Source organism: Orbicella faveolata, unplaced genomic scaffold (genome assembly GCF_042242905.1).
Source record: "Orbicella faveolata isolate gen_17 unplaced genomic scaffold, um_ofav_v1 contig_13, whole genome shotgun sequence".
Lineage (NCBI taxonomy): Eukaryota > Metazoa > Cnidaria > Anthozoa > Scleractinia > Merulinidae > Orbicella > Orbicella faveolata.
Window position 1 is genome coordinate 27,816,837 of NW_028301540.1, and position 21,028 is coordinate 27,837,864.

Below are 21,028 nucleotides of genomic sequence, written 5' to 3' on the forward strand. Positions count from 1 at the left end.
AAATAACTTTTTATACCACAAATCTTATCGTCTCCAGAAGAGCTTTGAAAGTTATTGTTTTACCTGTCGCTAGTTTGAACTTTTCCCATCTTAACGAGGAGTTTTACCAACGGCTTTAATTTTCTACAGGTTCCGGAAGTGCTAGGATTCATTGACGTCACCTGGGAGAGCATATGGATTGGTGTCCTGTGCAGCATTGTAGCATTACCTGTTAACCTGCTGTGGGTGTTTCTGTTCAGATACAGCAGAGTGAGTTTGCATTGACATCAAAAGTTGCTTTGAAATCGTTGGAAATACGGGAATAATAAATAACCGAGATAGACGAAATTTTAAGAGGCAGAAATAAACCAAGAATTAACACGGATGGATAAAACCGGGAAAGACTGAGAAGGATTGAGAATGTTTTCGATCAGTAGCCTGTAATGGCCGTCATAGAAATCTCCATTCCTTGACCATTGTGTGAGCACATAGAGCTGTCCAGCTTTTGGTCCCACCCCTCTCCCCTATCAGCTACAAACCCTAGTGGGGACCCCCTCCGCCCTCGGACAACAGTTGGTCTTATACCATTTTTTGTTCTTTTGGTAACGATTTTTTTCTTGTTTTATAGCGATCATTTCGTCATCGTGTGAAAGTATATCCCATGATTTCTGAGCCGCAAACGGACACCACAGAGCTTGTATCATCTTCAGGTAAGGAAAACATCGAAAGCCATGACAACAGGTTAATTTTATAATTACTCAAGAATAAGTTAGTATGGTACACACGTGTAGTACACGCGTGTGGTACACGAGGACTTGTACGCTTGCACCTCGTTCTTCCACAAGAAAACCAGGCCACTCTGTATTTCACCTTCACACCTCCTGGCTTTGCCTCAAGCGACAACTCTTGATTTTGTCTCAAGGAATAGCATGCCAATTGCTTGTCACATGCATCTTTTTGACTTCAAAAAGATGTTAAAGGATGCTCTATATGCGTTATTTGGTCATCACGAAAAGTATTGCGTCACCACAACAGAAAACGAGAGCCCTCGAAAGAGATTAATGAGCGAGTAACGTGAATCTGTTTTTGTGTGGAGTGCGTGACTTTTTCTTTCTTATTCGCCAATAATAAATTTAGTGTAAGGAGAATATTTTTTTTCCTTGGAATTTGCTCCATAGTTCTTGACCAGTCGCTGGAAACTGTACTCATCTTGAAGAACATCGGAGAAAGAAAGCGATGGTTTGAAACTGTTTGGGAATTGGTAAGTTCATAGTTAAATAAAAAAAAATAAATGAATAAATCTGTCGAAGTTTTTGTTACTACTGTACTAATTGAGGACACTGAAATAAGGAAACAAATGTTATAAATTAAACAGAAACTTGTTGAAAATCCCAACTGGTGGGAGGCTGACCAGTTGGCTGTTTACAAAGCGTGGAGGAGTTGAATCTGGGACCACCAAACACAAATCCATCTAGTGGCATAACCACTAGGCTAGGCCGCCTCCTTAGTTTACTTTTCGGGTTTGAAAGTTCAGCTCACTGTTATATTGAAATTCCCGATTCAGAGCTAAGTGATTGCACGGAGGTCGTTTAAAAGAATGGTTAGTGCCACATTTGTCATCAAAGTGTTGGACATTAGTCATGACACCAATCGACAAGCACTTTGAGAATTTTTTGGTTGTTGCGTTTTTTTTTTTTTTTTGCTGAAGATCGTTTAAGACCCGGTAAGACTTGAACCAGACTAAGAGACCAGCCTTTTTGATCTGAAAGCCAGAGGGCTAGACAATAGGCCATCGCTCTCCACCCCCCCCCCCCCCCCGCCCCCCGTCCCCCGCGATAGGACATTGCTTGTCTATATTATCATATCTGATGGACTCACATAGTTCAAATTTGTATTTATCTTTCAGGATGACGTGCGTTCAGATACGTGTTCCTGTCGCTCAGTGGAATCCCTTGAGAGTGAATCAGGTACAGAAAGACAAAACTAAAAAAAAAAACAAAAATTGATCAGAAGAAACCTGTAGCATTGTCAGATAGATGCTTGGGTTTTTGTCGTATCACTGAAGAATATTCACTTTAAGGCAACACTGAAATAATCCACCTAAGTGTTGACGCTTTTCAACGAGCTAAGTTAAGAAGCACTTGTCATGAATTTCTATGAGATGTTTATTGAAAGCGACTTTTTTTTGCTCGGTTGGTCTCGGGACTGGAGAAATGATGCCTCAAAATGTGCGCCGTCCAGTTGTTTGAAACGCGAATGTGCCTCTCTGCAATGGAGGAGTGTTGACGAAGCAAAATTCGATTTCCAATGGATTTGATTTACCCAGAGCTGCTTCATCCACCCTTTGAACAAGTAAGAGGGGGCCAGAACTACAGTGAAACACGGTTACGCTCGTTCTGCGTCAGTTTTAGGCAAAAATTGGGAAATTCCTTGGCCTGTTAGAGGGCCAAAGGTAGCGTGATTTGATATATGTATTTTATTTTTGCAATACCTATGCCTTGTTTCTCTCCCATTAGATAGCACAAGTCTGGGTTACAATTCAGGCCAGGGTACTTTGAGCTCCGCTGATCGTCCGCTGGCCAAGAGTCACGCGGCCCTAGTAGAGACCTGTGAATTCCTTGCTGACGTGTCTCCAGGCAAGAAAAAGTCATTGGAATTCGAGAAGCGAAGCATCTACAGCGTATCTTTGTCATCAACCGCGTCTGAAGGGAGCGGTGGTTATCGGTCGCGCTTCTCGTTGCCGCATGTCTGTGTGTACGTGGCCTGGGTCGGTTGTCTGCTGACCGCTGTCACTGCTGGCGTGTTCACGGTTTTGTATGGAGTGAGGTGAGTGAAGCATGGGAATTACTATAACTCAATGATGTCATTTATAGAGTAACGAGCTGTCTTGTGAACACTGCAATCGATCATGTCATTCAAGATTCCCGTGTCCAGTATGTGGTGGTCACGAAATGTTTTAGGTAGTCACAAAATGTTAGTTCTGGTATGTCACTGTTTTCATTTTCACGGACCAAAACCTATTATAACATAGCCAGCAAAGTGCGCTGTCAAATTTAGTCCACGTTAGTGTGCATCATAACCTCCAGTGACGTATCCTTGCAGTCATGGTGTGGCACCGAATTTGCCTGAATTTAATTTCCTTGGTAATAACGACCGTCAATAAAATAGCAATTTCGTCCAGGAAAATGGGAAAATGGAAAAACGCACAGACTCAAGCCTAGGAGCAGGCTCACGTTGGAGCACAAGCACGCGCGGCGTAGCCGCGAGCGCGAAATCGAGCGGCGAAGTCGCGAGGCGAGAAGACCTTCCCGCCGGATCGCTTTGCTCCTCGCCGCTGCTGATTTCCGTTTCGTAAACGGTCGATGCCATTTTTAACGGTCGATGCCATCATTGGTAGCCAAGCCTTTCAGAATGGACGATGCCATATCTGCTTTAGTATAGGCCTGGACAAGGTAGAAACTGGTTTTAATTTGTTGCTTGAGTAAAACGCGCTCGTCAAATGCTTGATTGTTGATATTCACACTGGTTTGCTTTCGGTTAGCTTTTATTTGATGGTTGGGACAACTCTATCATTAATATTTAAGCAAGTCACATTTTATAATTAAATTTTGCGGAGATTTGGCGGATCTACCTGGTAGTGTAGTGGTAGAAGAGGGATGTTAGGAAACAGAGGTTTCGGGTTCGATACTGGGTAGGTACTTACAAATTTTCTTTTTTCTTTAATTTCGTAGAGAAAAATTGGTTGATAGTTAAAAAGTTTCTAAGTGTCGCGAAATTGGCATCGACCGTTTACGAAACGGACAACTGCTTCGCCGCTCGCGGGTGTGGCTCAAAGGTGAGCCTGCTCGCAGGCTACATAGACTCAACACACTTCTTCTGTAGAGTTTCTAAGAGAGCAGGTAAACACAGCTCAGAAGCAACGCGAGAGATGGTGACTGATATATTTAGCCATAATTTCAGGTAACATGGTTAGCGCACAAGAACTTTAAAACGCTCGTAAAAGCGCACAGTTCTAAAAACTTCAAACGTAGCATACACAATGTTGTTTTGACAAAAGATGGCAGCTGTAGATTTTACCACAACAAAGAGGTTAAGCATGACGTTTACGGCAAACGGCAAACGGCAAAAATGAAACTTTTGCCGTCTCTCTTCAGCTGTATGTACAGTAGGGTGAAATTATTTGTATTTGCAATGAATAGTAGGACACGTTATTCCATTTTTACGGATTAGAAGAAAAGAACTCAAAATCAGAAGTTGTCTTTGCCGTTTGCCGTCTGCCGTCAACGTCATGCTTAACCTCTCGAATGCCTTGGGAACCGAACCTAGCTAATCAGGCCCACAGAAAGTCATATTTTTGAACAATTTGCCTGATTAGCTATGTTAGGCTCTAAGACATTATGGTAAAATCTACAGCTGCCATCTTCTAGTTTCCCAAGCAAGAACGGTGCCATGGCCGCGTTTCGCTTTATTAGGGAGTTTAAGTAACTTCGACGGTGACGCCGAGGAAAACGACGATTATAAAATAAATTTATATGTTACCTACGAATCTCGCGGTACCCTAAAGTCATCTACTTTGTTTATCACTGTTAAAACCAGCTCAAAACTCTGGAACACAGCGATAAATTTGAAATAGAAATCTAACAAATTAGTCGTCGTGGTTCACGTTGTTGTTTTGCAGAGGACGGCAAACAAATGTACCAAGAATTATAACGCACGTGTGCAGCCATTCTTCTGTTCGATAAACCTTTTGTTAAGCGAGGTTCCCGTTAACGTTGCCGTCGTGGTTTTCTTAAACTCCTTATTATTACTGTAACAGTGGTCCGCGTTTGTATTTCACCGTGTTTTTCGTTCGGCTATGCTACCAAACAACTGATTCATGCTTTTGGCTGTGTGTTATCGAGTAACGATGCGGAAAACATTCCCGCTTTTGTTTCTTTAGTTCAGATATTTATTTCTGTTTCTTAAGCTAAATGAGTCATTCATGTAAACAAGGAACCGTCCGCTGTTGTTAAAAGGTGTCGTGTTTTTGCTTCTCTGTTGCAGTTTTGGCTGGGACCTGTCCATTCGCTGGTTGCAGTCGTTATTGTTCTCATTCCTGGAGTCATTTCTTGTCTCTCAGCCTATCATGGTGAGTTCGTCTTGAGTGGTTTGCAAGCTTTGAAAAATAACCATGCATTTGTTTTACTTTAGTGCTTACCTAAGTTTACTGCTGCCTCAAAAGAACTCATGCAGCCTTCTTTAAGCCACCAGGGAAAAGATGTTTTTTTTCCGCCTCTTAAATGTTCAAGTTCGTGGAAGTGATCACTTAGTCCTCTTCCCGTTGCTTTGCATTGACGAAACGGGAGCTGGACTCGGAGATCACTTTCGCTAACATTAAAGGCACGTAAAGAACACTTCTAAACAAATCTTCAAAGCTTTCAATCTTCCTGGTGATTCTTGAAACAGCATGATTATTTGTGTTATTTGTCCTCATCAAGGCAGTACAGAAAGTCGCAAATATCTGACGGGAAAAGAAATCTTTCAGCTTGGTACCTTGGCTCCCCATGGGATCAACCAACGTTTGTTTTCCCTCTAATAACGAACTCTCTACTCCACTCTCTTAGCGTGCACACAGCCACAATCCTCCACTTTGCCCTGAAGAAAGGCTAATTCTCGAAATATCAGCTCCACAAACATGACATGATGCTACAACTTCAAGTTCATAAATAGTTAAATACGTAGCCAAGAACTTTTTAAAATGCATTTTGTACTGAGTGTCATAATTTTGAATTCTTGCAGGTTGTTGCGTTTATCTTGTACATGGCCTACAAGTCCAAAAGAAGATTGGAAGACGAAGACGTGGATGAAGGGTTTGAAGACTTGTCGTCTTCTGCTCTACACGACATACACTATGGTCACCTTAACCAAGGGTTTGAGGACGACACTGGCAGAGAGAATGACCATTTCAATCCAGTAAGCTAGAACAAACCAAACGGGAGGCAGCGTGGCCGAGTGGTCAGCGTGTCGGACTCGCAATCCAGCGGTTCCGGGTTCGAGTCCCGCTCTGACCTCTACCTGGATTTGTATCTCGGTAGCCCCGAGTTCAGATGGTCGGCCACGCTTGTAAATAGCCAACTGGTTTGCCTCCAGCCCGCTGGGATTCTTAACAATGCTATGTTCACTTTGAATAATTTGTTTCAGTTGTCTGCTCGGCCTCACTAGCACTTGTGCTATAACAATGCCGAGGGTAAATTAAGGTTAGACATATATATTATTTTCTTAACAAGAGCGTGATTGGTTTAACACAACTTTTTCCTTTTTCTTCCGGACCTTACTCTTTGCTCTAATTCTCGCCTTCCATCGATTCCCGTTGCTTCCTTTTGGTTCCATTTCCTATCGTTCTTTCACAGTTCTTGTTTCTGTTGCTGTTGTTGCTGTTGTTGTTGTTGTTGGGAGAAGAACCAAAAAATGTCAAATTTTTACGCGTGGTTATTCTCTTATTGTATGTGAGAAGTGCGGAAAACCAACAAACGTACTTGTCAAGACGTCGTGCGATCGGTTTTTTATTCTTCGATTGACTGACAAAAGAAAGGCATTAAACCGTTGTACATGCGGATGTTGGGTCTTTGACTGACTGAAAAACTGAGGCCGCGTCCAGAAGACGCCGGAGGAATTGAAAACGCATCAAAATGTTTTCCCTTCACACTACGCCGGAAAAATACGAAAAAGCAACCGCCGATCATTTTGGATTTTTGTTTGAGTAAAACTCGGGAAGGGAAATATCGTACCCTAATTTTTGAACCAAAGTGTCTTTTTCAAAATGTTCTCTGTTCACACTAAAACGCGAAGCCGGCGTTTCCAAATTTTTCCGGTTTGACGAGCTTTTTCGAAAAGCTCCGTTTTCGTTGACTGGTTAGTGTGGACGGAAGGTCTAACCGGAGAAAGAAAGCTCCGTTTTCAAATTCCTCCGGCGTAGTGACTGGGTGGGCGGGACCTGAAAACGTTGTCTTGCGTAGTTGTTTTAATGGCCGGTTGACTGAGAAGATTGTCAAACTGATCTGTAAATTCTGTCTCACGCTAGCGCACGTAACGGAATAGCGGTAGCATCACACAATTAAAAACACTCCCATGGTGATGTTCTATATTACTTGGAAACCACTTGTGTGAACAACCGAGTGAGAATTTATTTTCATAAGCATAGCAATATAGAAAAAAAAAGTTGATCTTCTCAGTTTTATGTCGTTATATCCGGCGATGTTGTCATAACATTATATCGCTGGTTTACAATTGTTTACAGTTGATAACTGTAGCATGTTGCTGCTCGAATGTGACGCAAATATTTTGTAACTTTAGGCACTGGCCCTTCGAAGAAGGCAGCGATATCTCAAGTTTTTGAAGCCGCCGTCAAAATCCAAACTATCTGAAGCTAGGAACAAGCGTGTACAGAGCAAAGCACTTTGGAACTACACGATGTAAGTTGAGAGCAAAGTTCATGTGCAACATAATGGAACATAAGTTTCAATAATTCAAGGACTTGTGCTAATCCTCTTTGGCGAAGCAGTTTAATGTCTGTTTGCGTCTACGATTTTTGTTTTCTTTTTTAGCGGGGAGTTCATGTATTTCCTTCGTCGAAGGAGGTATCTTTCGCCGGAACAAGTGGAAATAAGTCTATTTCATTTACAACTTTTTTTTGTTTGTGTTCGTTTTTGGAGTTTCCGCAAAATCTCTCCATTTGGTCGCTAGTATATGCTATGTCGGGTACAAAGTTCACCTTCAAGACAACGAGGAAATCACTAAGTTGCGTGACACTGTCTGACGCAAGCTTTACCTTCATGTTTTGACCGCTCTTCAATAATGGACCGTGATTTAACGCACTCAAAAAACATCAAAGTACATGCGCATTACGCCGAATAGTAAACAGATAAAATGGTCAGAGTTTATGAGGTTGAGGTCTTTGTTTTGGCGTTGTAAAGACACAGCAAAATGGACCCGTTTTTTGAAGTTATTTTACTCAATAACATTAAGTTCGGATCTCGTTTGCCACCGCGTAATTTCTTAAATCTATTTTTGGGATGCGCGTAAACTAAAATTTCGTTCTTTCAGTGTCAAGTATTTCTGACAAGCATACAAAAGGTAAAAGTTCAAAGTGCAGGCGTAATGACCAAAACCCGATTTTGTCGTGCATTAAGGCTCGAAAGTCGTATGTTATTGAGCGATATATCCTTTCTACGTGACAGTAGCACGATGGGGGCACGCCGTGAACGTGACGAAGGCATTAACACGGCTTAATTGAAAGCGCGACCAAATGCTCGATGTAGAAATGATCCAAAGCTCGATGTGAGCACAGTGGCGAAAGCGACGTGAATGGCTACTGACATCGAAGACATACCATCCCTACATGTGGTGATGACGAAGCATCGTTCGTTGTACGATAAAGGGCGAAGTGCATGTAAAAGGCTGACAAAGACAATTTGTCGTACAAGTATCAGCATCTCCAAAAGGTAGCCAAGTACATTAAGTTTATACATTCTAAAACAAGCGGCATGTATGACTTAAAGGGTTTCTTTTCTTCACTGAAGTACGTTCTCGCTTTACGTTTTGTTTTTTGGCTGTGGAAGCTGATGTTGGACCATAAATTCACTTTACATTTTTTTCTTGAAAGTTTGCCGGCAAATGGAATGCGTGATTTTAGCCATTTAATATTCTGCTTGCGAATGGTAATTGATTTCGCTGTTGTATACGTTCCGAGTTTTTTGAAAGAAAAAGTAATTTGACGAAAACGCCCTTCATTTGAACGAAGAGCGTATCATTACCAGAATTTGTGGGATTGTAGCGTATCAATTTCTTACCGATTTATCGACCAAAACTCGATTGCGGAAAAAGCTTTTTACAAGGTCAAGAAGGTAGAAACAAAACAAAGAAATTTGTGGAAAACCTTTTGAAGTTTGTTCTTTTCAGAACTTTGAAATTTCAAATAGCCTGACCAAAAGCACAGCGTCTAACAATAAAAGTGCCTTGTTGCCTCATTTCGAGTCATTTTAATTGCGCAAAAATGGGAGAGAAAGAATCCTGTTCAAAAAGAAACTAAATTTCGCGAAAATTGCTGACCGGCATTAGCAACAGATAGTCTCGTAATCTTAGCTACAAATTTGGATTCTACACAGCCGTATTTTATAGTAGTATTGGACCGAGCCAGCTTCCAAAACAGGTTGGCATGTTGACATGTTCGTTTGTGACCAAGCACTTGACGCTACAAAGGTCGGTATGTATTTCGTCTGTTGTTATAATTCAGAGGCACAAAGCATCAGCACGGAAGTAAGGACGAGAACATTCGATACTGAGAGCTTAAGCAAACCACGACGGCAGCGCCAACGAGAACGCCACCAAACAAATGTTTTAATGAGTAGAACAATGGCTGTACACGTGCGTACATTTCAATGCCGTCCGCTTCAAAACAACAACAAGGAGAGTAAAGCAGTGATGATGGCAATCCCGACGACAACGCCTAGTAGGAAAAGAATTTGTCTTTTATCTTCGAATTTCAGTCGCAAATATCTGGATCTGTTCAGTACACATATCAGTCTCAGAACTTGATCAAGCTAAATATTTAATTCCAGCGTTGAATTCCAAATGAAAATACGAAAAATTAGCCGTCGTCGTTAATGTTCTCCAAAATACGTAGAACGTGGTCATTTCACGTTGTTATTGTGGAGAGCTACAAACATTTATAACGCGCTTGCACAGCCATTGTTTTACTCATTAAACCTTTTGTTTGGCGACGGTCTCGTTGCCGTTGCCGTCGTGGTTTGCTTCAGGTCCCTAACAACGTGAAATGACTAAGTTCTGTGTACTTTAGAGAACGCGAACGTCGGAGGCTAATTTATCATATTTTCATTTTGAATTGAACGCTGGCGTTTCATATTTACCTTAGGCGAGTTCTGAGACCAATAGGCACGCTGAACAGATCTAGGTAATTACGAAATTCGAAGGTAAAATATAAATTTATTTTTTACTAGGCGTTGTCCTCGGGGACACCGTCGTCATTGCCTAAGCTCTACTACTCTTCAAGTAGACGTCTTGTATTTCCATTGTTCTACGAAAAGTTGCACGTGTGCGTGAAACAACTGAGAGGAAATCTGCGGGGCGCTTTCCACTCGACCAAAATTTCCGGTGTGAATTTCCGGAAATTTTCTGGGTCGAATGGAATGGAACTTTCCGGTTGACAGCACCAGATTGGAAAGCGATAACTCACACCTTTGTTCGCTTGGAATTTTTCAATGACTTCGAGGTTTAAATCACAAATATAGAAGCAAACAAAACACTGGTACGTCGACACGGTGACTTTTCATAGCCCATGACGGCAGGGACCTTATACAGACCACAAAGGCAGCGAAAACGTCGCAAAACAAAGGGTTTAATGAGTGGTACAATGGCTCTGCACGCGTTATAAGTCTTTGTACATTTCTTAGCTAACCTGTGCAAAACAAACAAATGCACCACGGGGGCTTTGTTAGGATAGGTAATCATACGGTTTTTTTCGTTCAATTTGGAATTAATTTCCACGAGTGAGCTTTTTGAAAACTCATAAGTGCAAATTAATTCCAAATTGAACGAGAAAAACCGTATGATTACCTATTGATAATATAAACATGAACAAATTCGCGTGGAGGAAGTGCCGGGAGATCTTTCTTGAAGCCATTTTTCGCATTCGACGAAACTTAGTTCAAAGTTTCCGTACAAAGTTTTGGTCATCGTTTTACATGATATCATTGGCTTAAAAAATTTCCCATTGTCTTTCAGCCAAATCATAATCCAGAATTACGATGTGTAATTTGCACTGGTGTTACACTTTTTGCACTGATGTTACACTTGAACTGCACTGTTCTCAGCCAATCAGAATCGAGTATTTTTTCCATGTATATTATTATTGGAATTAAACGCTTTCTTGACGAATAGACCATGTTACAGTTGTCTGCTCAGTGACCTGGCCTTTGGATGGCAGCGAGGCTGGAGGTGACCTTGTTTTGATACTGACTTCACTGCTTTTGTTGTGTAAAACAAGTTGTTCTGATGCTAACTAGATGCATTTACATGACAAAAGCAGTGAGGTCTGTATCGAAACAAGGTCAACTCCAGCTTCGCTGCCATCCACAGGCCAGGTCACTGAACAGACAACTGTAAAACGGTCTATTTCAGCTTGTATTTATTGACAGACAAGTGACAAGTAGAATGTTAATCCATTTTCGAATACACGTCGCCGCCATCTTTGTCTGGGATGATCGTGGTGATCGCCGCCAAAAGAACTAGTGTTGAATAGAAAATTGCGAATTAACATAATTTTTGAAAAAGAGGACAACCTCGCGAGGTATGCCCAAATTTTCCGGGAAATTTCTGTTCCATTTGAATGTCATTCTGGAATTTCCGGAATTTTCAGTTGAATGGTTCGCTTTTCGGAAATTTAACAATTTCCGGATTTGCTGGGACCTTTCCCAGGAAATTTCTGTACCATTTGTCCCCGTTTCGAAAATTTCGGAATTTTTGGTCGAATAGAAAGCGCCCGAAGGTACGATACATACTCAGCTTGGTTCAAACATCGTACTTTATAACGGAGCCCCATTCTCCAGCGGCCATACTCCAGCAGAGACATGCAGCCTTGGCATATAACGTCCTTCTTTGATATTGAACATCCATGTTTTGGTCAATTGACACCCATCAAACAAGGTATCCGCTGACCGGTATCACGTGACCATATCGAGGGCTCAAGTTTAGAGCTCATCGAGGTCACGTGTTTTTTTTTTTAAGTTGACCGCTGACCAAGTGCTGGTTTCGATTGGAACGCGGGCTCATGTTAGGGTAACTTGTTGTAAACAGGGCTGAGTTGTTTCGGAGGCCAGTTAACGCTAGCCCAGGATTGAAAGTTAACCGAAGTATAAATTTTTCTTGTGGACAAATGTTTTTCACTGCTATTGTTTTGTGTATTTTGGGATTGTTCAAACTCAAAACAGAAGGCCAAACAATATACAGAAAACCTCACCACAAAGTTACAAAACTCAACTGCAAATTCTCGCCTATCCTGAGTTAGCATCCGGCTTTGAACAACCTGGCCCAGCAGCTCCGCTTTTAGGCTTGGCTAAATCTATATTTTATTTGTCAAAACTAATGCCTAAATAATTAAAGCGGGGGTTAACATGAAGGCCGTATTTTGGCTGGGTATTATGGTTTTAACGCAAATATCACGGTCACGTTTCAAGCAGTCAAAAATCTCTTGCTCATCCCACACAACTACGTTTTGGGTTGTTTTGTAATTTTTTTGGTGATTTTTGGGTATATCTGGGGATAAAAAGTTTTTCTGAAAGGATTAGTAAAGTTTATGGAAGAAGGAAATTTGGAAGATTTGATGTTATTTTGGTCTGGATAATAGGCAAGTAACTATTTTTAAGAAATGGAAAACAACTTTAAGTTTAAAACAAGCCATGTTTCGATCGTTCAACGATCATTTTCAGTTGCGAATTAGTTTACAAGTTCGGTTGAATTAATACAAGCAATGGCTTATAAGTAAAAGGTGATACAGTGCAAAATTTTGAAAAAATTGACGTACAATTTTAAGAAGCGCGAGACATGGAATAACACTTACGCGAGCACTACACTTAATAAAGGAAGAAAATTGTAAAAAATGGAAATAATTACAATGATTATAACACAAAATGTTATGAACAAAAAATATAAAATAAACTGGTACTAAATAAATGTATATACTTAAAGAATAATATCAGAACGAGAGAGTTTAGTCAGCATGTTTCAGCTTCTTATTTAAAGTGGATTCTCCCATTTGATGTGCATTGCTTCCTTCAACATAGGTTGTAGTTTGTTGGGTGCACAATCCACGATGGAAAAGCAGTTCCTATTAGCTAAACACCGACATGCCTGGGATTGCTGCAAATGATGTTATTTTAAAATTAAAATTTGAAGTTAAAAATTGGTAGATGTACACCAAACAGTTGTCCACCAACCTGGGGTGCCCTTTTGGGGGGTGTTCAACTGTCTGGTGTGGTCCAAAACTTTTTTTCTCCTTTTAATCCCTCTTTAAACTTCCTAAAACTTCACTTAAATTCAGGTAGACCCCCGCCTTAAGTTCGAAAGTTATTCAAACGTCGAATCTACTGTTGTCGAACTTAATTCGACACAACATCTTTGGGGTAAAATATAATTTATATTATTTATCCGTAATGTATGCATTAGATTTGGCAAAAGTTCGATGTCTGAATCGAAGTCGAACTTTAACCGTTTTATTTGAGGTCGACCCAAGTACTAAAGTGTTGATCATAGCTGATCCAGACGCCGAACTTTACACGTACCTAAGCGCTACCAAAGCGCTACCTAAGCGCCCCTCCTATCGGCCGAAATTTAAAATAAGCGCCCCCCCCCCCCCCCCCCCATTTTTTGGACGAGTAATGAGACAAAGGATGTAAAGTTTTCGTCATGTATTAGATTTGTACATTGTTTCAGTTTGCAAACACGTTTAGTGAACACGTTGAACACGTCAAGTACTAAAGGTGCCGCGATTTAAACTTTAGGATCAGCTTTTTTATGTCAATAAACAGCTTATGTTAGTGTTTACGCGCAGATGATGTATTAAAAGAATGATAATGTCAGGCCACGGTTTGGGAAAAATTAAATAAGCGCCCCCCCGTCTTCTCTTAAATTTGAAATAAGTGTCCCGGGCGCTACTTCGAGGATATACGGTATAGTATTGTGAGGTAATTTCAAACTTCAAACTTCAAACTTCACTTTATTTTGCACTTACATTTTGAAATTACAATATTAGCATAAAAAAGAAAAAAAGATACATGTATAACAATTAAAGGTGACAATGGTATATAGTTTGTGCATGGAGGCTAACAGAACCGCGGTAATGGTGAATCCTGTCTGATTGTAACTTTATTGTCTTTCAGAGAGCTGATGGTTTTCATTCTGTTCTTTCTGGTCACGTGCTTGTTAGCAGCAAGCGTCATGAGTCCGGATGTGTATCGTCTAAACCAGTCTATCAAGAAGGCGTTTATTAGGTATGGGGTAGATGCTTCTTGAATCTGTCTATCTGTCTGTCTGTCTGTCTGTCGGCTCTTCTGTCAGTCAGTCAGTCAGTCTGTCTATCCGTCTGTCTTTTGGTCAGTCTTGCTGTCAGTCTCTTCTGTCTGTCTGTCTGTCTGCCAGCCAGCCTGTCTGTTTGTCTCTCTGTCAGTCTACCTGTCTTTCTGTCTGTCTGTTTGTCTTTCTGTCTGTCTGTTTGTCTTTCTATCTGTCTGTTAGTCTCTTCTGTCTGTCAGTCTCTTCTATTTGTCAGTCATTCTGACAGTCTCTTCTGTCTGTCGGTATTTCTGTTAGTCTTTCAGTCTATCTGTTTGTCTGTCTCTCTGTCTCTCTGTCTGTCAATCAATCAATCAATCAATCAATCAAGTCAATCAAACTATCAGTCAAGAAAACAGAACTATTTCCATGACTAGGTTTATCGCTCATGTTCGAAACATTTTTTCAGGAAGAAATAAGTAACTTTTGCTTCGTGGGGTATTTCCTTTGATACTCTGTATCATCCCACTTTGTCAATTTTATTGCTGTCTTAATTAATTAATAACTTACAGCAGCCCACCATCTTGTCGAAGTCACCCTTGATCCTTCTAGGAAAGAGTGAAGGGTTACCCTGGCGGAAATGACACAAGAGCTAGGACTGGTACAGGCAGTTGTTTGCTATTAAGGTGAAGAACCACAATTGTGATGCCAGTTTGTCCATCCGCCATTTTGCAGGTCAGAGGACGCCTGGCGGACTGCCCCAAGAAGTGTTAAAGATGCGTGGGACGAGATTTCTGCCGCGCTGTACGAAAACAGCGCTTCATCCTCGTACACACCACTCACGGTATGTATTAATGCGGCCGTGCTGACGGTAACTTCTCAAACTCATTTATAATTCATTTAGTTAGAACAAAGGAGATCACAACCGTGAAGGAGGTTTGGATACCCGGTCTTAATTAGCACACATTTTGACGATTTTACGATTTTACGTAGTTTTTGTTTCGATTGAGACGATACATCAAACACTCGAGACAGTGTTTCATCGGCTATCCAAATACCTCGAATTTCGTCAAAAATACTCCACTCCGCGTGGTATTTTCAACTCTCTTCTCGGTGTTTGTATATCCCGATGAAAGTTTGATATGTTACTTCAAACATAGCGACTATAACCAAGAGAGGATGAGGAGAGTAAGAGTTATTGTCCGTATGGACGGTATTCCCAAAGTAATCCCTCGCGAGTTATTTTTAGATCAAATCCCAAGAGGGTCGCGAAATAGCCAATCCTACGACGCGGATTTTTCTCGAGTGGACAGCGCATGCGCCTTTACGCGTATTGTCATCCTCCACGAAAACCTTCACGTAACGCTCGTGGGAACAGTTTCTGAGGAAGAACTGGGTACCATGGCTGAAAGACCTTGACAGGGATTACCTTGGGAATAAGCTTTATACTTGGGATTAACTCTCTCAGCTTTCATCCTGTCTTGCTAAAACAGAACTTAACTCTTTTCCTCGAGTGGAAACGTACAATATAGTAATAATAATAAAGTATAAAAGTTTGTAAACGTTGTAAAATTGTTTGCAATTCTCTCCTTCAGATCTTATTGCGCGACAGTCAGAGTCTCCTGTTTGGTCGAACAACCATCACGCAGTACAGGACTGACGTGTTGAGGGTAATGTCATATGTTATTTGAGCTGCAGACAGTTTATAATAGCGCTGAACTACGGGTTTTAGATGATAACGTTTGTAGAGAAGCCTTCGAAGTTTGTTAAATATATATGTGCAATAGTAATAGACTGAGATGGTATTGCCAACGTTTTTGTGAATAAACATCAAATTTGTAATTCCTCTTTTTTTTGCCAAGTTTATCCACTGTTTTTTTTTTTTCCCATGACATTCTAGCATTCTTAATCACCCGAAGTATTGCAATCTCGCGTGACAGAGTTTCTTGATCTGACGTGACAAAATCACCAAAGATAGCGTGACTAGGGCTGAGACCCTTTCTAGTGCGATAATCCGATGTGTCATTCTCAAAATCTTCTGTCCTTTCAAAGTAATGAGAGTTTAATAATTGCGGTTTGATAAACTGTAGTCGTAGATAAGATACCTTACAGATAAGCAGTTTTGGTAAATGACTGATCTCATGTAAGTTCTTTGTGGTAGAGTTTACAGAAAAGAATTGATAATGATTTCACATCTACGCTTTCCCCAGGTTTGTGATGAGCATTCCGGAAGTGGTAACCAGACAGCTTGTCACGCGCAATGTCACGCTAGTGACGGTGCGTGGATGAGCCTGAAACTTAATCAAACGAGGTATGTTTTGTATTTACTTTTCGTCCTTTCTCTGTCTAGGGTAAACGGAGGTGCGGTGGCCTCAGGGTTAGTGCCCTCGTCTCTGGATCGAGCGGTCTGTGTTCAAACCCTGCCTGGGTACATTGTGTTGTGTTCTTGGGTAAAACACTTTACTCTCACGGTGCCTCTCTCCACCCAGGTGTATAAATGGGTACCGGCGAGTTTAATGCTGGGGGTAGCCCTGCGATGGACTAGGATCCCATCCAGGGGGGAGTAGAAATACTCCTAGTCACTTCATGCTACAGGAACTGGGATAAGCTCCAGCCTGATTGGCCGCTTGGCTCGTATGTAGGCTTACCTAGGATAGACACTCAGACAAAATCTGGCGGCAATCGTTCCCTTTTCTTGTAGCAAGATGTTTCGTTCGTGTTTTAAACGTCCTAATTGAGAAAAAAATCTTTAACAAGACTGTTATGTCAGCTCCTTGGTTTGTAGATCTGTTTAAAGTAGTATTGCAGAAGTGTAACAATGAGCAACACATTAACAATAGTGATTTTTTTTTATCAATGACCAATTTGGGGGTTTATTCTCCAGAAGTAGTTTAATTGCTTCATTTCTTTACAGCGAGGAGTCTGCAAAACAACTGAAGGAGATCACAGATTCACAGTGGATAAATGAGTGTACACGTGAAATAACTTTGGAGTTTGCAGTGTATACACCGTTTTTACGTGCCATTAGGTAAGGTCGAAGGTGACTAAGGTGCCGCAAGGGCGGTGGGGAAGGACAAGCTATGATATATACGTTTGTACTGTCCTGAAAGAGAAGAGTTCTTTGCCGTTGCGCTGCGAAATTGGATATAGATTTTGAATATTTTGGCTCCAAATAGGGTAGGTTTTGCACTCTTGATTTGGATATGATTGCTCACTGGGTAAATTAAAGCCTCTCTCAAGTCCTGATGCAAATGAAAGCTATTCCTGGTTAGCTGAGGTCATGTACTAGAAACCTTTGTATTAGGTATTCAAATTGGCAAGCTATGACATGTTTTAGTGTGGAATTGGGTAGTGGTGTCAGGAAGCATACCGCATACCCGCACCAAACATTTTGGGAGTTTCCAAGGGGGCCAAACACTAGCATTTATTTGTGAAGATGTTTGTAAGAGCGGTCTCGTTATCTAGTAGTGTGATTGTCCGTACCACAGACGAGAAAACATGGTTCGTTGTAAAAAATATCGAAAACGAACAGAGACGTGCGCCGATCGACTAAAAGGTTGATGGACTAATTGACCCATTAATTGATAATCGTGATTTTCTTTTCAACATTTCAGCGCTGCCACTCTGTCCATAAAGGCGTCATTTACTGGAAGACCGAGGTGCCACTTGGAATTAAAATCATTCCCTGCGTTTTTCGCGTCAAGAGAACAAGGTTACTTCTTACGAGTCTGCAAGGTGCGTACGTGTTTACACAACTCTCTACCAAGCAACTATTGGCTTGGTAAAGAAAATTAGTGAATTTCACCCCTTTATTACAGGAGCTTTCTATCCTTGCGAAGTGTTAAGTAAGAATGGTCTAATTCGGTCTGTAATCATACGAGGAAATAATTGAGAGCTTAAGCAATGACGACGGCGACCACGAGGACAGCGCCTTTAAAAAAATGAATTCATATTTTACCTTCGAATTTCGCAATTGTTTAGATCTGTTTGGTGCGCCTATTAGTCTCAGAACTTGCTCAAGCTAATTACGTAACGCCAGCGTTCATTTCCAAATGAAAATACGAAAAATTAGTCGCCGTCGTTCGCGTTCTCCAAAATACGCAGAACTTAGAACGTGTTGTGCAGAGGACGGCAAAGAAATGTACAAAGATTTTTGTTATACCTCCCAACTCAAATACGTTTTTCGATTGGAGGAGAACGTGTCACGTGTCGTGGGTCAAAACTCACTAACTCCCTAGGGCGAGCAAAACTCTCTAACTTCCTAGGGAAACAACAACTTGCACTTTCGACTCGCACGTGATCAGATCGTGCTCCTTGAAACCGCGGCAAATTTGTGAGCCAGTAGGCCTCGAGCAAACGATTTCTTCGCAGTTTTTTTTCTATTTTGAGTTGGAAGGTATAACAAAATACTTAATGACCGGTCCCGCGGAAAACAGTGAGTTTTGTTTCCCCTCAACCTCGAACATTGAGGGCCTCGGGGAAACAAAACTCAGTGTTTCCCTTGGGACCAGTCATTAAGTGCTTAATAACGCACGTGCACAGCCATTGTTTTACTCATTTAACCTATTGTTTTGTGACACAAAACTGGACGAATGCGTAGCGGTTCTCCGATTTGTATAATTACGAGATATAGACAGAACTGGACAACATAAAGTCCTCTTACCAAATTGATCATACCTGTGCAAAAATCGAGCAAGGCATGTTTGCTAACACTGAGTTGATCATCTTTAGGACAAAATTCAATATGAAATGCGATAAAGGAGAATATTCAGTGTAGATTACGAGTAGTCGCTCTTTGGCTTGATCCGTCCCGCGTGACGCGAAAGAAAACCTCGAGGACTAAGCGAAAGAGGGACTACTCGTAGTCTAGATTCAGTCATACAAGGAAACCCAATCAAATAAACGCGGCGTTATCAAGAACACGACACTGTTACAGATACTCGCGTTATTTTTGCAAAGTCTGACTCATCAACTAAATGTTGCTGATTTCGTTTCAGTTGTTGTTTGGTGTTCTCCTGTTATATCTTCTCCAACATGAGTTCTTCCTGGCTTGGAAAATGTCCAAAAAGTACTTCACGAGCGTTTGGCGACTAACACAGGTAACTGAGCTTTCTTTAAGCCAAACGCCACTTTAATTCTCGCGGGAGTAAACAATATTGGCGTCATACCCAAATCCTCTTGCTAGCTTTATTTTGATTTGTCCTTTTCTCAATCTCAGCTTTTAACAATTGCCATTTCAAGCCTGTGTGTGGTGGTGTACATCCGCTGGTCAATATCCTTGTATGCTCTGTTGCGAGAGGTGGAGACGACAAGCCAATCACAAGTGTTCCATTACGCTCAGTTGGTGTCTATGAGTCAGGTAAAGATGGTGGTGTAAATAAAATTAAATATAGAAATCCAATGACTATTAACTCCGTGTACACTTCCCATTTGTGGAATGCACGGTGGACTCGTGGTTAGTGCGCTCGACTCCGGATCGAGCGGTCCGGGTTCAAGCCCCTGCCGGGGACATTCTGTTGTGTTCTTGGGCAAGACACTTTACTCTCACAGTGCCTCTCTCCACCCACGGTTAGAAATGGGTATCGGCGACTTAAATGCTGGGGGTAACCCTGCGATGGACTAGCATCCCATCCAGGGAGGGGTAGAAATACTCCTAGTCATTTCATGCTACAGAAACCGGGATAAGCTCCGGCCTGATGAGCCACTTGGTTCGTATGCAGACTTTATTTTTTACCCCTTAGAGTACAACTTACGCGTAGTGCGAGCACAAATTTTCTACTTACAAATTCGACAGATTGTTACGTGAATAATATGAAGCATCTTTTGTTTAAAATGGAGGAGATAGTTTTCAAGAAATGAGAGATCGTCACAGTTATCTAAGCTAACGCATCTTAGGCAGTTGCGGAAATAAGCCTGTAAGAAAATTCAGGCTGTTAAACAGGATTCGAAGCCATGACCACGGCGAAACCAATGCAGTGTTCTAACAACTGAGTTATATCGAGACAACTGGCTATATGATGTTTCATGTTTGCACTACGTAAATCGAAGTTCTATGTACGAGACAAATGCGTGAAAACATTCATACTATATTGGATGTTTTCGGTAGGAAACAAAGAAGAAAATAAGAAAGTGTTTAGCATGGTCTTCTCAACAGTATACCCGGTTTGGCATCTTAAAAAATTTAGCCTAGATTGTTCAAGTTCGTCGTTTGTAATCCGTATTAATCTTCTCCATTCTTAACCGCCCTTTTTCCTTTATGGTTTTATTATTATCTCTTTGTTGTTTTCCGTCTTAATAAACTACTATTTTCAGGTTTTCGTCAGTTTAAACGTAATTTGTACATGGCCAAAATAACTCAAAATGCCTTGACTGAGCTCCTTTGAGTTAAGCCGTGTGTGTTTCCCATACAAACTATGATTGATATTTCCCAAACTGTTGTAAGTTCTATCTAATTGGTTCTGACTTTGTTATGTCAGGGTCTGAATTTGTTTTGTTCATTCAACAGGATACTCTCCAAGCTTCGTATTCCCTTCTGCTGTTTTTTCTCATTATCCGCTGTGTGTATCTGTTGAGATCATTTCGAAGCATGGCGCGCCTCGGTGAATACCTGGCATCTGTGTCGGGTCGTCTGCTTGCCTGCACGGTGAGTATCTAGGGGTATAAAACACCCGGGGGGACTGCCATATGGGAAAGTCGGGGATACCCGTCGGGAAATTTGAATTAAGCCCCTAAAGGATAGCAATCTGGGCGTGGCTCGAGCTTTCTTTGAGCTGTAAAAGATACCACTTAAACGGAATAGGCACGACTTCTTGCCGCCTTTCAAGGAAGGAGCCCGGGTTAGGAGATCGGACTCGAGATGCCGGCGGAAATCGAACCTAAAAACGGAAATAAGAGCGTTTTATTACTATTATTTCTTTGAGTGCATCCTAAAAATTGCTTTGACAGCTGAAAATAGTGGTGTTCGTCATAAACATCCTAAGTGAGAGCAGAATCCTTGATTTACACC

At 41.3% G+C, this 21,028-nt stretch overlaps 1 protein-coding gene across 2 annotated transcripts in view; it reads left to right on the forward strand.

Moving 5' to 3' along the window:
• Positions 1-21,028, forward strand: part of LOC110041153 (polycystin-1-related protein-like) — a 61,635-nt gene that overhangs the window by 34,529 nt on the left and 6,078 nt on the right. For both annotated transcript variants that reach the window (XM_089285280.1, XM_020746434.2), the window contains exons 37-53: positions 130-249; positions 608-689; positions 1,158-1,240; positions 1,886-1,946; positions 2,496-2,805; positions 5,023-5,107; positions 5,758-5,931; positions 7,312-7,430; positions 13,911-14,021; positions 14,758-14,866; positions 15,618-15,692; positions 16,233-16,333; positions 16,937-17,050; positions 17,637-17,757; positions 19,020-19,121; positions 19,241-19,381; positions 20,528-20,665. In XM_089285280.1, coding sequence (XP_089141406.1) covers positions 130-249; positions 608-689; positions 1,158-1,240; positions 1,886-1,946; positions 2,496-2,805; positions 5,023-5,107; positions 5,758-5,931; positions 7,312-7,430; positions 13,911-14,021; positions 14,758-14,866; positions 15,618-15,692; positions 16,233-16,333; positions 16,937-17,050; positions 17,637-17,757; positions 19,020-19,121; positions 19,241-19,381; positions 20,528-20,665 — 2,046 coding nt within the window. The remainder of the gene's footprint in view (positions 1-129; positions 250-607; positions 690-1,157; positions 1,241-1,885; positions 1,947-2,495; positions 2,806-5,022; positions 5,108-5,757; positions 5,932-7,311; positions 7,431-13,910; positions 14,022-14,757; positions 14,867-15,617; positions 15,693-16,232; positions 16,334-16,936; positions 17,051-17,636; positions 17,758-19,019; positions 19,122-19,240; positions 19,382-20,527; positions 20,666-21,028) is intronic.